Source organism: Stegodyphus dumicola, chromosome 5, assembly GCF_044657685.1.
Source record: "Stegodyphus dumicola isolate Sdum_Otavi_A_Nest chromosome 5, ASM4465768v1".
In the NCBI taxonomy this organism is placed as follows: Eukaryota; Metazoa; Arthropoda; class Arachnida; order Araneae; family Eresidae; genus Stegodyphus; species Stegodyphus dumicola.
The window spans coordinates 41,347,260-41,366,133 of record NC_140772.1 but is presented as its reverse complement, the minus strand read 5'-3'; the positions used below and the strand labels follow the sequence as shown (position 1 = coordinate 41,366,133).

Genomic DNA, 18,874 nt, shown 5'->3' with positions numbered 1-18,874 from the left:
GTATTACTTGTGCTAAGAATAAATTAAATTACTAAAAAACAAATCCGCGTTTCATTGATTCAAATATGAAATTCTTTTTTTCAAAAACGATAATATTCTTCGACTATCCGTTACTACTTTTGTAAAGTTTTGTAAATATTCATTTTATTTGTTCATAATTTAATTTTTATGTATTTTTATAATGTTACGTACTGTTTTATTTACATTTTTTATACTTTTCTGCAACCAGTATCACTTGTGCTAAGAGAAAATGAAATTACTAAAACACAAATCCGCGTTTCATTGATTAAAATATGAAATCCGTTTTTTCAAAAACGATAATATTCTTCGACTATCCGTTACTACTTTGTAAAGTTTTGTAAATATTCATTGTTCATAATTTAATTTTTATGTATTTTTATAATGTTACATACAGTTTTTATTTACATTTTTTATACTTTTCTGCAACCAGTATTACTTGTGCTAAGAGAAAATTAAATTACTAAAAAACAAATCCGCGTTTCATTGATTAAAATATGAAATTCTTTTTTTCAAAAACGATAATATTCTTCGACTATCCGTTACTACTTTTGTAAATATTCATTGTTCATAATTTAATTTTTATTTATTTTTATAATGTTACGTACTGTTTTTATTTACATTTTTTATACTTTTCTGCAACCAGTATCACTTGTGCTAAGAGAAAATGAAATTACTAAAAAACAAATCCGCGTTTCATTGATTAAAATATGAAATCCTTTTTTTCAAAAGCGATAATATTCTTAGAGTATCCGTTACTACTTTTGAAAAGTTTCGTAAATATTCATTTTATTTGTTCATAATTTAATTTTTATGTATTTTTATAATGTTACGTACTCTTTTTATTTACATTTTTTATACTTTTCTGCAACCAGTATCACTTGTGCTAAGAGAAAATGAAATTACTAAAAAACAAATACGCGTTTCATTGATTAAAATATGAAATCCTTTTTTTCAAAAACGATAATTTTCTTCGACTATCCGTTACTACTTTTGTAAAGTTTTGTAAATATTCATTTTGTTTGTTCATAATTTAATTTTATTGTATTTTTATAATGTTACGTACTGTTTTTATTTACATTTTTTATACTTTTCTGCAACCAGTATCACTTGTGCTAAGAGAAAATGAAATTAAAAAACAAATCCGCGTTTCATTGATTAAAATATGAAATCCTTTTTTTCAAAAACGATAATATTCTTTGACTATCCGTTACTACTTTTGTAAATATTCATTTTATTTGTTCATAATTTAATTTTTATGTATTTTTATAATGTTATGTACTGTTTTTATTTACATTTTTTTATTTATTTAATGCATGTTTTCGCAATTTTTTGTTTATTTAACATATAAGTTATTGACTTTAAATTTGCCTTGCGTCTTATGTTTTAAGTAAGTCTTTCATCATGCAAATACTCAAATACTGAGCGAACTGACGTTTGTGAAGATTGCTCAAGTAGAACTGCAGTTACAGATAAAACTCATCTGTCGGGTCAAGATGACAATTTTCTTTACAAAATTAACAATATTTCGAGATTTTTTGCCAGTTTGGTGACATTAAGTAAGTTTCTAAAAAATGCATTTTCGAAGCCGATGTTTCTCGAAGATTTTAGAAGTACTAATTCTTTGAGCGACTCTATAAATAAGAGGCTATGAGCGATCGTCAGTTAGTAACTAACGTTAATTATTAAAGTTAATTAGTAACGTTAGTTAGCAAATGAATCAGTCAGTCATGTCAGTTATTAACTGAATTCAGAACCAGTTAGGTCTAAATTCTTAATGTTTTACACAGCTGAACTTTCGACGTAATTGGCTACCGCTTCAGGCTGCTTTGTGGGAAATTTTGATAATCTGTGTTAAGGAGAATTAAGCCTTGTATCTACTATACTTCTTAATGAATCTACAGCTTTTTATTTTGCTGTAAGAACTGTTGTTTATCACAATAAAGTTTTAAGTCTTCCTATTCATCTGGCTGAGTTATTTAAAGAGATCTTTGTGAACCCATATCATATTAAAATAATAATAATCTAATATTTAAAAAAATACGCAGGATTTTGTACATAAAATGTTTGTTTATTAGGAACGGAATGTTTTACATGATTTAAAACATTGACTGATATCTTGACTGAAACAGAAATAGTATAAAGGGCTGCGAATGAAAGAAAATGTATTTAAAGTTCTTATTTTCCTACTAACACAAGAGAGGACTAAAACGATACAATGGCATTTAAACAAAAGGAAGATTAAAAAACTAAGACTTTTTGCATGACAAAACGAAATAAAATAAAAATAATACAGTCAAAAGTCGTTAATTCGGACACTCATAATCCGGAACTGATCTATAATCCGGACCTCAAAGCTACAAACTTTCTGCGCATGCGCGTAAGACCTTTACAGCTGCGAATATGCGTGTGCGCATGCGCAAAATATGTTTACGAATGCGCGTTTAATGTATAACGGACGGTATAAGCTAAGCTAAAATTATCTAATTCAGTTAATGTTGCAGATTGCGTTGTTCCTAAATCTTCGAATTGGATCCGGATTATTATTTTTTGTAGACTGTTAGAGCAATTTTATGAAAGTAAGCTTAAACTTTCGATTATGTCAAATAGAATTTCTGATATACTCGTATATTTACTAATATGTAAAGGATCTACAAAGCGAAAGTATGTTTCGAAGTCCATTAAACAAGAAGTGGAATTGCTGCAAAAAATGGATAAAGGATAATGGATTTGTTTATCTAACCATTCCGAAATCTGTTTATCAATTTCACGCTGCTCTGCGTGTGTGTGGGGGGGGGGGAACGTCGCGGCGCGCAATGAACTGGAAGTTGATCTGTCAGCACTATCCTTATCTTCAGGGCAGATGTTTTTATTTTATATGGCTTGTAGTATTTCATCTCGATGTACTCCGTCTTTGATATGATTTAAATCAAACTCCTCGTCATTATAATTCTCTTCCGATAGCGCGAAAACGAAAGAATTTCGATTGACAAATTAGTCGGTATTCTCGACACAGCAATTATAGGACTTGAACAGCGGAACTTTGTAACTGAACAAGAAATTATGTCTGTTTATAGAATTAAAGAGAAAGTATTATCACATAAAAAAACGAAGCAACTTAAACAACTTACATTGAAAGAAATGTTTAATAAAGTAAACAAATACATATTAAGCTCTTTTTTTTTGTAAATTTTGATACCCTTTAGTTCATAATTGTTCTTTATTTCATAAATTACGGTTTCAGATTTTTAATTTTATGATTTCTGCATGCCATCTTACCAGATTTAAACTGATGATCTATAATCCGGAAAAATCGATAATCCGGAATCGCCGAAGTCCCGACGAGTCCGGATTAATGATTTTTGACTGTAATACAAATTTACAAAAATTGCGTATTTTTTGTAAAATGTTACCCACGAATTCAATACACCTTTTCATTAAAATACCGCAGAAGCTCCTTTTCAGAGGAACTTTGCATTTCAAAATCAATTATTATTATCGAAAATCATATGAAATTTATTATATATTATTTAAAGATATTACAAATTAAAAAATCTTGAATGCGTCAATTGATACATCTTAATGACAAATTATTTCACAGCGCTGAATTCCTTTATACAATAAAAAAATTATTATAATACGCAGAATTTTTAAAATAATAATCTTGATTTCTAAATAAAAATATTTAACTTTTGAAAATGTTTTTCATCTTTATATTACTTTCAAATACAAATATTGATATATTTATACATAAATTCCACTTCTTAACAGAATTTTAGCAATATTTACTGTAGTATGCTGAAAATAAATTAAGTTTTATGATACATATAAATTAACTTTTATTAAAAATTAAACGTATACCTGTTAAAAGAAAATACTCTTAGAATTATTATTTTTTTTTTCAAGACATTTTTCAACACGTACGCAATAGCATTTAAGATTAATTTATTTTTCAGTGTTTCAAATACAACATAAAATGTAATAAACATCTGTTTCTTCATTCATATTATTTTAAAAATGAAAGACTATAGTTAAAAGAAAAATCGGTATCAAATATAAAATTGGCAAAATAAATAAAAAAAAAGTTTTGTAGCAACTAGTTTTAAATCTAAAATAAAAGATATAATTGAAAAAAAAAAAAAAATTAATGACCATTATGATTACTCAAACTCTTCGCCACACAAGTTTTCTAATTGAGTCAACCCATCAGGAAACAAGAGGATAATACAAAATGACCAGATTTTTCCAAAAGCAATGCAGGACGAAAAAATAAGGAATATTAATAAATAAATAAATCTGAAGGCTTTCAGATTTTACCTTATGCCCAAAAAGGCGTTTTTTTAACGCTCTGTGACTTACCTTTATTTATTAAATATCATGTTCTTCGCACTTAAACCATACAATTCAATTCAACAGCAATATCACAAAATAATTTTAAAATGAGAATATCTTAGAATTTTCGATGCACAGTCTCGTTCGTACGCTAGAGATATTTTTTTTTTTTTTTTTTTTCCATACAGAGTTGCCATTGCTCGCTTTTTAATTCTTACAAAATATGAAATCTATCGTAGAACAAATTTCAAATTCTAAATTAGTGCTTCAAGATGCCCATATTCGGTGGAAGATTACGTTATTCAAAATTTGATGGATCTAGGTACCGTTGTTTTATCACCATGCGAGAAATTTATACATTTATGCAGATTTTTCATTATTTAATTTCTTTAAATATAATACAGGACGATAATATTTGGTGGCAACAATTTGAAAGGTGATTCGCCGTTTATAGTTTTCAACGCAAAATGTCAAAACGAAATTAATAGTCCTTCAGTGCAAATTGCCCCTTTGGACTAAGGCTTTCATATTTTATATTACGCCCAACGCAACATTTTTTAACGGTTTGTTAGTTACTTTATTTACTCGTATTAAATATTATGCTATTTGCAGTTAAACCACATAGAATTAATTTCAACAGCAATATCACGAAGTATTTAAAAGAAGCATATCTTTAGAATTTCCGACAGACAGTCTCACGCGCTGGAGATAAATTTGTTTTTTCCGTACAGTGTTGCCATTGCTCGCTTTGATATCGTTGAGTTTGTTAATTAAAAATTCGTTAAAGTTTTACAAAATATGAAATAGATAATAAAACGAAATCAAAATTCAAATTCGGGCGTCCAGTTGCCTATGTTCGGGGTAAGAATTGCGTTATTTAAAATTTGATGGATCTAGGTACCGTCGTTTATTCGGTGCAGTGAGAGAAACATACATACATTCATGCAGATTATTCACTATTTAATTTCTTTAAATATAATACAAGGCGATATTATTTAGTGGCAACAATTTAAAAAGTGATTCTGCTTTACAGTGAAGTTATTAATGCGAAACACGATTGTTCCCATTGTGGAGAAAATCTCGCTGCACTTCGCCTAATTTCAGTTTTTATATTTTCTAAATATGAAACCCGTTTGAAAGAGAAATCTAAAATTGTTTCATGAACCAAACCCTTCTGTGGATTTCGTGTGTTCTTTCAAACGTATACCTAACACGCGTGATTACTTGACTACGTATATTCCTAATACCATAAAAACAACTTCATGACCGTATGACCTGAAGGAAACTAACAAAATTCAGGTGACTTATATTTACAAAATCTGTGACTAATTACACAGCACAAGACTTTTCCAGGATATATGCTGAAGCACATCACTGTAGTACAACGCGGTAGTGAATCTGACTGTTCGTTACATCTGGTCACTTTATATTAAAGAAAACAAAGAAAGCATTAACATTTTGGTAAAATATTTTATTTACATTTCAAAACAATACAGTACATCTAAAGTTCCATAAATTAATTATATGATTAAAAAAGTAAACACGCCATCCATGGAATGCCAATAGACACAATGAGTAGGAGAAAAGTACGGAAGTTTTCATAACTTGTATAATATCCATAAACTTCAAAATAGAATTGTGTTTTATGTTTCTCTTAGCAGTCATAAAAGCTTTCCTAGCCTTTGATTAATAAGTATTTATATAAGCCAGAAATGAAATCAGAAAACAGCTGTCAGCAACTAAATATAAGCTGCTCAACACCTTGATTTAAATATACAAAATGCCACTCGTACAAATCAAATCTTCTACTAATTCCCGTTTTCTGTCAGATAAAAACAAATGCGTTTAGTCATTTTATTAGAGGCAAACTGAAAATGTTTTGTGTTAACACTTTTTTTTTTTTTTTAACCATAGCAGCTTTAAAGAATACATCAATTTGATCTGTTTGTAGTGGCTCGTAGACTCGCACAGATTTCGGTTCGATTTTTAAGGTGAAATCCATCCTCAAGGACCATAGAGGTAGAAGTAAGAGGAGAGGCCCTAACTGGTTTTCCCCGTTCACTGCTTTGAAGCAGTGGCGATCCCTTCATGGAGACCAAAACACTCAGTGACTTAACATTAAGATCAATGGATTTTGACACGATCGAATGTAAACATTCTGTAATTTTGTGTAAATATACACATACAGGTATATATTTTCTTTTTCTATAACATTTCAGAGTCCTAAGTATGGGGAAAAAGGCATTTTTAAACAACATTTCATTATGAACGGAATTAAATGCTATACTTTTTCCAGAACAGTTTGCTCAGAGCAGTTTAATTTGAATGAAATATTTTCACAAGTTTTCGTTAATTACATTCTAAAAAACCATTAAGGTAATTCGATTTTATCCAGTTAAGGCTTACAAAAATTAAGATGTAGTTTTGATGCTGACAAAATTTATTGTATTATTAATATTAAAATTCGATTTATTTCTTTTCTGTTTACAGAGCATGAGATGATTTTTTTAGCTTCTGAGGCATCTTTTAAATCGTAAATTTGATTCAATTTGTAATTAATGCTCTATTCGGTTCATTTCAAATTAGAACACCTTTTATTTTAATAGTGAAATATGTTAAATATTGGTACTGATTTCTATGAACTTTCCATGAATATTTCTGAAAGGGAATTAAAAAAAAAAAAGATTCCTTTTAAAAAAATATTATTTAAAACTTGTAACTGAGTTATTATAAAATGTAAGGAAATAATTCTTTTAGTATTAATCGGGTTTTTTTACCCTTAATTTAAACAATATATATTCTAAAAACTCTTCTTTACTACTTCCTTAAGTACGCATCTCATAGAATTTGCTTTACAATACGTTTTAAAAGATTGCTTTCCAATACGACCATTTCTTACTTAAATAGTTTTAAAAATGTATTTGTCAACAGAATTTTAATTTATGTTTACAACTAAATGTTAAGTTTATTATATATTTAAATAACATTTATAATTATTATAAATTTAGATATATTTAATAAATAATTTTTTTACAGTAACTTTCACAGGACTATATATAAAACTATCTGTTGCTCATTTAAACGTTAAACTCGTTGTTATCAGATCTTCAGCTTGATTGCTTTACTCTGCATAATATTGCTTCATTTTTTAAAATGGTTAAAACAACTAATTGATCTAATACCTGAAATTTTCCTACTGGGAGGTAATCCAGAAGGTAACTGATTAATAATATTGATGTTGCTTTTTTCATGTTTTGAAACTCAAATATAGCAGACCACTACTCAAATATATGTACTGAATAACAAAGAGTTTTTATTCATAATTTTGTATTACATTTAGTCATCAATTAAACATATTTCTACATAAAATTTTAAAAAACGAGAAATAGAATTTTTAAATTTTTTTTTTATTTTTTAGTTAACTCAAAGTGATTATTTTTCAGCTATATAAAAATAAAATGATAATATGTTGCTGACAAAACCTGTATTTTATTTAAAACATTTTGGTGTTTGGAACATAGAATAAAAGTAGTGAACACTCTATCAAGGGTATCGAAAGAAGTATATAATTTTAAAGGTACTGCAAAATCGCTGCTGCAAGTTATCGAAATATAACCAAGATGTAATTATTGCACAAATGTCACTAATGTTTCTGTTATGCGGATGAGTCCCGCTTTTCGATTTGTATGGAACTGTCGTGCGTGGGAATACTATCAAATCGCTGTCAAAAAAAAAAAAAAAAAAAAAAAAGCTCTGGATGAAAAAAAAAAAAAAAAAAAAAACCCACTCTCTGGAGACCAAAGTCTGAGAGCAGTGTTTCACTAGTAGTGCGGGGTTGGCCCCTCCTTTTATTCTTACTTCTATGTCAAGGACAATGAGAGAAAAGTTCCAACTACTACTTCCCAACGTTACTAACAGATGGCGCTACCGGATAGCGATAGTAGAGCGATATTAAATGTCAGATAGAAAGCTTAAGCGAAACGTAAAAATTAACATTTGTTTTTCCTTTTAAGATTTAAAAATAAATTTAAAATATATTTTAAACAAATTCGCGGACTATCTGCGACAAAACTCCGGTTCATGTGAAAAGGTTTGAAAACTATCATGGCATACTTTTTTCAAAATAATTTACGCAAGAAAAATTATTTACATACATGTAATTAAACATACCACTTGTACTTTACCCATAACAACAACAACACAGTTATGGATAACAGAATTTCAGAAAAAAATAATAACTACAGAAAAATATTTAAAATTTGTTATTTGATGTAAAAATCACCGGTATAAATGACGAGATTAAGTAAATACATTTTATACACTAAAATTTATTTTCTTTTTGGTTAAAGCCTAAAAATGTTCAAAATGAGTTATCACCGATGCAAAATTGTTTACGAAAATCTGAATAAATTAATACTAACATATATACAAATAATGCATAAGAATACACACATCGTATATAACGAATAAAAATATTCTGGATAAATTACAGCACACAGAAGTTTAAGGCAATAAAAAGTAATGCATGAGAAATCATGTAAATATTTCTGTATTATTTAATTATACGTATATACAGAGTTTCGAAGATGGAATGGCGGGATTCCTGAAATGAATATGTATTTGTGTTAAAGTGACTCATACATCTTAAAACCCATAATATCTTCAAATATGTGACTGTTGCAAGAATTGAGATAACTTATTTTTTTAAAAGCAATTACTTCTAACTTTTTACAGCTGTCTACATAATATAGCTGCTTTCTGAAATAGTAATCAGAAAGTTTGTGTTGCCACAAATACTTTTATAATTTAATCCGCTTTGTGACAAAAGTTTACGTCATGTTTCCACCTTTCGCGCACAGTTTAAAACATTCTGTTGCACAATTTAATTCCATATTTAATATATAGCTTTTATAACATTTGAAAACTACTGTGAACCAAAAATTCTAAGAATTTCACGTTAAATTTTGTATTTTATTTGGAGTTGAGTTTACAGAGTTTTCTTAATAAAATGCATTTTTTAATGTTTTCGTGCATACAATTTTTTAATCTTAAAGTATTCATCAGTTCATGGTTCAGTTAGAAAATAGTGCCCATATAAAGAATTACATCAAATTTCGAATATGTACCATTAGCCATTTTTAAAATATTATGCGCGCAAGATGGAAACATGACGAAAGATTTTGTCACAAAGCGGATTAAATTACAAAAATATTTGTGGCAACACAAACTTTATGGTTACTAGTTTCCAAAGCAGCTATATTACGTAGTCTGCAGTAAAATATCGGAAGTAATTGCTTTTAAAATAAATAAAATATCCCAATTCTTGCAACAGTCACATATTCGAAGATCATAAGGGGTTTTAAGGTGTATGAGCCCCCTTAAATGGATTGAAAATGTTTTTTTATTTAATTTAGTCACTCAAAATTATTAGAAGAATGTATTTCTATTATGTATACAAGTCATCATTCGAAAGTACAGGCCCACCAGTTTAAGGTGTTAGTTGCAACACGGTTCATTTTACGCCAATCAGGTCAAAGTAAACAACAAGGTCTTCTCTAAATCAACTGTGAATGACGCCATGAATAAGAGACTAAAGTTGCATTACAATATTCATCTCTTAGATTCATTTGAACCGTAGAACAAGGAGAGAAGGATTATCTACTGTGTTAGCATGGTATAGAGATTTCACAATGAACTAGAGCTTCTAAAATCATTCTCTTCCGTAAAAAGCAAGCATGCAAATAGTTGTATAAGTATGCCCAACAGCCGAATTCAGGACTCTCAGAATTCGCGCAGGACACAAAAGATTTTCCTAAGATTCGAAATTCTCCCAAGTCTCCTCAACAAAGTCTGATGGGAGTAGACTTGTCAGTCATCAGGCTGCACCAGACAGTAGCAGTAGTAGTCGAAATTCCCCTCAATATCTGATGCAGCTTAATGACTTGACAAACGTTTTGGCTCTTTTTCCTTTGTGGAAGTAATGTCAATTTCAATGTGTAGTTGGACCTGCTACAGTCTTTTTGTCTCGGAGGTAATGGAGATGGAAGACAGTGAGCTGAAGATTTTCTTTCAACAAGATAAGCCCCGGTTAATTTTAAGAATCATGTGCCACACGGGTTGAATCGTCAATTTCGGGATAGTAGACTGTCAAAAATGAATTTGTCCCATGTCCTGCAAAAAATCTTGTTTTTACACCCACTAGACTTCTTCCTTTGGGGCTTTCTCAAAAACGAAGTTTACAGTAAAATAACCCATATCTTGATCACTATGTGGAGAAAATCATACAATCAAGTATAAGCAGTAGGCATTTTTACCATAATATCGAACGAAACTAAATATTGCTAAGACGTCTGTCGTGCTATTAATATATATTGCATATATTGAAAATTTTTAATTTTGTTCATGATCGCTTTGAAGAAGTGAATTAAGTATAAAGCATTTTCAATCCATTTCACATAATACATACCTCACAGAGACCTAATGAAATGCTGCCATTCGTACCTTATTGTGAAAGCCTGATAAATGGTAACTATTAGATTTTTACCAGTAAATACTAACATTTATCGTAGTAAGATGATAAAACTTTGATAAATGCTTGCAAACTCACACTTAGGGCTTTCGCCAAAACACTTCGTTCAAAGTCAACATTTATCGGTAAAAACCTGGAATTATCAATTTTTGGTTTTTACAAGAAATATATATATTAATTTTATATATTAAATATATATATATATAAACATATATTGTTAAATATATAAATAACTTTTAGGTGAGCAATGCATAATGAAATTAAATATAATAATTGAATATAAGTACATAAAATCAAAAGTTCTTTTTTAAATTCAAAATTTCTCTACATATGAAATAACGATATGCGTTCAATAACAACAGCTCCCAACAGGATCAAAAGACCCATACATATCTTCCCCTCCAAATTAAATAAAACCCTTTGTACAAATTACTAGAAGATAAAGTAATGAATCACTCCTTTAAACAATGATTACATTGTATTAGATTACCCAAAATTATGTATTAAAAATAAATAATTATACATACAATATCACTTAAAATTCATACTTTATACAGCATGAATAATACATTACTACTAATTATAATACAAGACACACGTGAAAATTCTTAATTACAAATAAATAATAAAACAGAAAGCTTCCAAACTTCAAATAGAAGTTTCTTGTACAAACGCCATTAGTATAAAACTTCCTTTAGTAATTCCTTTTAAATCTGTATGAAGAGTTCAGCCATCTTTAATAGCTTATTTGGAATAAAACCCATATGCGCTGTCAGAATCTGAATCATTCTTACTCTCTGGTTCACTGTTAATAAATCGTACAACATAATTTAAATTTAAAAAGCACACAACAAATATATGCTGAAAAATAATATATAACATTTCAATAATAACTTGAGCTATTCAGTAACTAAATCCTAAATATACAGTAAAGTTTAATGAGACAAGCATGATAATTTAATTACAAACAGTCATTTTTCACAGACACTTTTGAAATTTTATATAATTTTCCTAAATGTGTAAAATTTAAGACCTGTTAAAATAAAAAATAAAAATATTATTTCAAAATAATATACGCAGATGACGAAAATTTTTTATAAGAGTGTGCACAGACATAAGGTAATATAACGCGAAGTGATGCTGCTTCAATTCATAACATAAATATTTTGTTCAAGTACGAAATAATACTTGGAACATATAGTTACATTATTTGCTAATAGATGGCAGCACTACAGAACGTATTCCTACTTTTAGGTTTGGAGCCGTTTTCCGAATATTCCACTCCTTCAACTAATTAAAGCGTTAAATACTATTTTGTAAAAACATATTAATAGAAAATCAAATTCAAACACAATATTTAATAATTAAAACTTACTTGTTAAGATATTTTATCATTGAAAACATTCGAAATTAAATGTTTAAATAATTAAACACCTGAAGTAAACAAAAACTTAAAACACATATATTAACTAGTGATAAGCATAGTAAAAAACGTCTTTGTACAGAATTCATAATTTAGTTTATTTCTGTCACATTTTGACCAAGATCACAATTACTGTTATTCAAAATGCATTAAGACACCAATATCTGCTTCGTTTAGCATTGAAAATATACTTCAAAATAGTACATAATATAGTATAATAAATTTTAAGTTTACATTTAGAAACAGTGGAACACAGGGCAAAGAAAATATTTTGATTGATGAAATTTGCGAATTAAAAAAAAATTTAATTCCATTAATGACTAATTTAAAAGCCCTTCAAATATTAAAATAAAGAACCACAGGATATAAATATTTCAGTTTCTTGAAAGATAAATCTATTTTAATTAAATCTGGTAAGATTTCAATTTTAATTACCATTAATTTTATTGAGAACAGATTCAGAAAAGATATTTAAATTTTATGTGTTTCACTAATTGGCAACATGCCTATGTACTAAAATTTCTTTATTAAGCAAATGTTAATTCTAAACAAAATATTTCCCATGCATTAATTTTCATTGCTTATTGCATATCATTTAAAAATTTAGGACTGTGTAAATGAACTAATTTTCAAAAAAAATACTATATAGAACATTGGTATTAAACTATGGGTCAAACTAAAAATTTATAATGGGATCACAAAGGTGAATAAAAATCATAAACCATTTGAACTGGTGGTGTGTAACTAAGGGTCATGCTCGGATTGGAGTTGCAAAACAGTTTTTTGGGGTTGTTTACATTTTTATAAGGTCACACTGCCATAAAGTTTGAATATCATTGGTGTATAGAAGATAATAACAAAGTTCACCATTTTACTTTGTTGAAATTTTTCAAAATCTATAATTAAAAATTCATCTTTAATTTATTCTTCAAAATGTAAATCGATTATGTCAACTTTTCTATCTCCCCCTTTAATTTTCTATCTCCCCCTTTAATTTTAAATCAATCATGTGAATTTTTTTTGTTTGTTTAAATTAAATACATATTTTTTTATTATTACTTATTTTTTTCTTTATCCAGCTTATTAGATTTACGATTCAAATAATAATAAAAGCGATAACAGTTAGAATCAAAAATATTTCTTGCATAAATTATATCAAAATCTTAATCTCTGTCAAGATTATTATTGCAAAATCAAAGCGTAATATTTATTTACTCTTATATTCATTCAGCCATAAATGCTACTTTATGTTTCAAGCCATCAGCTTCTAAATTGTCACATATGTATATACAATATATTTTGATATTTATGTTTAGCAGTTTAACATATGGAATAGGATAGGAACTGTTCAAATTCACCTTGCTGATGAGGAAAATCTGAAAACTCTGACGAAAATCCAATTTGGATAAATCTACCACTATTTAACTTCACTTAGCCATCGGTGAGTAATGTATATGGATTTTAATTAATCATAATTATATATTTTTAGAACTTAGAATTCAATCAAAAAATGGGCTTCCCATCAGTGTACCAAATTTTTGATAATTCAGTAGTAGGTATTGTTTTGAATTAATGCCAGATACGAAAACTAAGATTTCATTATTTATTTTTAAATGTGAACTTCAGTTATATAAATACATAATTAATTAGATCCCAAACAGTTTGCTAAAATATATAGTTTAATTTTAATATTATCTGTCTTCCCTTTCTTTTTCAATTTTTTTAAAGTTAATGACAAGAAACTTTAACTTGTAGTGCAATATTCTGCTTTCACAGCATGAGAATATACACTCATGTCCATAAATTAAGGATAATGCAAAATCAGACAAAGGAAGAGTTAGAAGCAAAACAAATTTGACTTATTTGTAAAGCTTATTTATTAAACAAAAGGTAAAGAGCAAAAAAAAGATGCTATATGTTTGATATTATTATAAAAAATAGCGATTTTTTTTCTCCCTGGAGCAAATTACAAAAAAAAAAAAAAAAACTATTTACAAAAAACCAATATTGCATGGTTGGTATGATTGTTAATACATTATATGTCTCCCAGACGATGCAATACAGTCCGTACAACGCCTAGGCATGCTGAGTATCAAATTATTGATCTGATCTTGGGGGATATGACACCACTCAAAAAGCAATGCTCTCCGAAGTTCCGGTAGACATGTAGCAGGAAGTTGACGGGCTGTAACTCATCGGCCAAGCATGTCCCACACGTGCTCTACAGGATTCAAGTCCGGTGAGAATGCTGGCCAGTCCATACGGGTGATATCCTCCGATTGAAGGCATTCGCTTACGATGTTTGCACGGTGAGGACGGGCGTTGTCATCCATAAACACAAATTGTGCGCCCGTGGCGCCCCGAAACAAACGTTCCAGTTTGTTTCGGGTTTGTTTGTTCCAGTTTGTTTGTTCCAGAATGACGTATCGATAGATTTGGCTAGTCATGGTTCCAATTTGAACATGCAGGTCAGTTCTGGAACCCAGAATAATTCCATCCCAAACGAGCACCCTTGCACCACCTTAACGGTGTCGTTTAGTGATGCTTTCTTGGTGGTAACGGGTACCTGAAGCTCTCCATATGAAAGTCCGGCGAGAATCAGACTGCAAGCTAAACCTGGACTCATCAGAAAACATCACACAAGCCCACTGTTGCGGTGTCCACAATGCATGCTTTCTACTCCAGGCTAACCGCAGGCGACAGTGAGTTGCAGTAAGTGGAACGCATCTGACAGGTCTACGAGCATATAGACCAATCTGCCCTAGGCGTCTGTACACGGTCTGCCTTGAAATTGTCGTACCAGTGGCTGAAGAGAGCTGACGAGACAGGTCTGAGGTTGTGCTCCACCTGTTTCTTTTGGCAGTAACTGCCAAATACCGGTCCTCATTCGGCGTTGTAACTCTGGGGCGACCTGTTCTGTAACGTCTACTCACATTACCATCACCTTGGAATCGTTGCCTGGAGATGATACTCTGAGCAATTCCAAGTTCGTCTGATACTTCGAGTTGGGTACGCCCAATTCCAGACGGCCATTGCATATGATCGTTGAAGATGTGTGATTGCATATGATCGTTGAAGATGTGTAGTGATTTTACAGGTGATATATTTTAGAGCTCGATTTCCGCGTGACTCTGAATTATCCTTAATTTATGGACATGAGTGTAAATATGAATACAATATAATGACAGGCAATATATTTCAGGTACTCAAAACCCTCTACAGTAGGGGATAGATGGAAAGAAACACTAAACGATGGTGGTGGTAGTGGTGTATTCAATTATGGCAAAGCACACTAGGCTATCTGCCTAAGGGGAGGGATGCCTTCGTGGAGGACTTTCTAAGGGCAACTGGCTCGTATACACGTTACACATGGGTAAAACCACGAAAACACCCATGCAGCCAGCCCGTTCGCGGGATTCGAACCTCGGACCAACAAACACTAAATAGAGAAATATACCACAGAGATAAAAAAAAAAAAAAATATTGAGAATAATTCAATAAAACGCAAACAGATTTCAATTAAGTGGTCAATATTATTGTAGTCTTTTCAAATTAATCCATGTTTTATTTTCATGAAATTCCTTTAAAACCTGCAGAGATCGGTTTTTACTAATCAATAGATTCAAAACGGTAATCAAGAAGGTATTTAATATTTCGGCAAGAAAAGCAAAGGTTTCCTGCCTAAAGAGAGCGATGCCTTTGTGAGGGACATTTTAAGGGAAGTTAGATGATATTCACGTTTTCAAACACGGAAAAGTATAAAAATTCATATGCTGTAGTATTCGTCAGAATTTGAAACCGGCTGAACTACTGATATTCAGCGGCTTTACAATTCCATAAGTTATCTCGCCACAATGCAAGTACTTTTCTATAGATTACACCACACAAACCCCACAGACTGCTTAAAAAATATACTTCAACCACAGTTTGGCCACTTAGCAGAAATGCAAGATTTCACAACTCCACAAAAATCAAAGAAAACAGTCTAAAGGAACTTTGTCCCTGAAGGACTATTGTTTCCATTTTGCGATTTTGCGGTGAAAATTTTATAGGCTGTATCACTTTTCAAATCGTTGCCACCAAAAACTAGCACCTTGTATTATATTTGAAGAAATTAAATAATGAAGAATCTGCATAGATGTATGTATGTTTCTCGCATTGTGATAAAACACATCGCATTGTGAGTACCTAGAGTCATCCAATTTTGAATGACGTAATCCTACTGCGAATATGGGCATCTGAAAGCCCAAATTTGAAATTTGGAATTTGTTTTATTATCAATTTCATATTTTGTAAAACTTTAACGAATTTTTGATTAACAAACTCAATGATTTAAAAGCGTGCAATGGCAACACTCTACGGGGGGGGGGGGGGAACCTTCTTATCTCCAGCGCACGGAACTGTGTATTGGAAATTCTAAAGATATGCTCATTTTAAAATTCTTTTGTGATATTGTTGAACTCAATTTTATGGTTTAAGTGCAAAGAAAATGATGTTTAATAAGTAAAGGTAACACACAAAACGTTAACAAAATGCCCCTTTGGACGTAATTTAAAATCTGAAACCTTTTAGATTCTTTTTTTCTCCTTGATTTTTGACTGTTTTTCATGTTGTATTTTCGGTTGCAATTATTTGAATTATTTCTGTATGAGAATAGTACATTCGTGTCTATCACCGGTAATAATGCATTTTTAAAAGAACTGACTTTGAGAACGCATTTTCTCAGTCCTTCAAAACGTTCATTTAAAAATAATTGAATGTTTTTTGAACAGCTCGGAAAACATCGCACCTCAAGCCCAAATGATGTTTCAAAATTGTTTAACCAAATATTTAATTAGATCATTGTATCGCTCATTGACTGAAGTGTATGTTCCACCAGATCATAGTTCATCTTCGATGCATTATCGAAAAATGCTTAAATTCTTGTACCATTCCACTCTGCTCAGCTTATACACCTTATTTTAAAACTCAAAAAATTACTTAATAAAATGTTGCCCTCAGATATATTTTTTGGATCATTTCAAATGTTTTTAATAGAAATTCCATTGCAAAATCAAAATTTAATGCATATTCTTTGCTCACTACATAAGCACTTATAAAAAAAATCGGAAAACAAAATATCTTCATCCATTAAAAACAAATTTACTTTGATAAATGGAAATGAAATTATAACTTGTTGTAGATGTTAATGAAAGTTGTAACCACTCTTGAATAAACTGCAAGCGATTTCTGACACATGCAAATTTTAAATGCATCATCCATGATATATATATATATATATATATATTTTACCATAATAGCATTTTGCACAGCTTTTATTTGTGAAGTTAACTAGAAATAAAAAAGATATAAAACTTACTTTTTCTTTTCAAAAACTACATTCTTATGACTTTTCTTCCTTGTAGAGACACGGTTACCAAACTTCTGAAAGGAAACACATAAAAGTTTAACATCACACATTTTTCATAACTGCGATAAACATATAATTACAGTTTTCTGCCCACCAGATCGTATCCATTCAAAATACATTATAACACTTTAGTAGATTTCAGTGGGTTTCTAAACAGGATTATAAGGGAATTTTTTATATATGCTGTATACATATGATCTATACATACAACCGTGTACATATACTGTATACATATTTACTGCTTACATGTATATATGGAATTTTTTACATATACAGATTACATATACATATACTGAATGAATATACAGTATACAGCTTGGTCTGTGTTTCATTCTTAAATGTTCTAGCAGTAATTAACTTTTCAGGTTTCTTTCATATTTCTCTTGACTTTTTGTAGGTTTATTACTTCCTTGTACGAAGTAAAAAGGAAGTATTGTAATCGTGAAAAGTTTCAGGCAGCATATTTCAACAAAAATATCCGTTTTGACTGCTATCGAATGCAATTTAACGATGTTTTTGCGTGATATCTGTACGTAAGGACAGAATAAAAGACTCTTTTCCTCCAAAAAAATTATAAAACTGCTTTAAAATGTATTCTGAAGAGAATTTTTCGTGGCGTCTGTACGAACGTATGTACGTACGTATCTCGCATAACTCAAAAACGAGTAGCCTCAGAACGCTGAAATTTTGTATACAGGACTGCTATAACATGTAGATGTGCACCTCGTATTTTGGTTGCAATTGGCCGCACCAAACGTATATAAATATATTTATATATATATATCCACTCTGTTACCCGGCTCAGTGATCTCAGTTTCTTTACTCTTATATGTTTGTAAATTGTACATTTTTTGCTTTAAAAACGATTGAATTGTGTTGTTTTTATCTTCCGGTTAGGGCTTTTATGCCTTTAGTAAATCTCTATGCATTATTTTAAGAATTATCAACAATTTTAAAGTTGTTTAAGTGTCGCTAAGCCTAATCCTTTTCTTGATGGCGGCCATTGTTTGTTTACATTTGAAACTACAGACTAGTGGATTTGTTGCCAATCTAGAGAAACGTAGTTTCGCAACAACGAAGATAACGCCTTCATTTATTATTGTCAATTAAATCATGCTTAATCCTTTCTGGAATTTTTTCGAGGAAATGAGTGCTTAAGATT

The 18,874-nt window shown here is 30.0% G+C and overlaps 1 protein-coding gene across 1 annotated transcript in view; it reads right to left on the bottom strand.

Annotated features, from left to right (window-relative positions):
* Positions 1-18,874, bottom strand: part of LOC118195908 (uncharacterized) — a 172,341-nt gene that overhangs the window by 64,565 nt on the left and 88,902 nt on the right. The window contains exon 11 of the mRNA XM_085816613.1: positions 17,662-17,726. Coding sequence (XP_085672739.1) covers positions 17,662-17,726 — 65 coding nt within the window. The remainder of the gene's footprint in view (positions 1-17,661; positions 17,727-18,874) is intronic.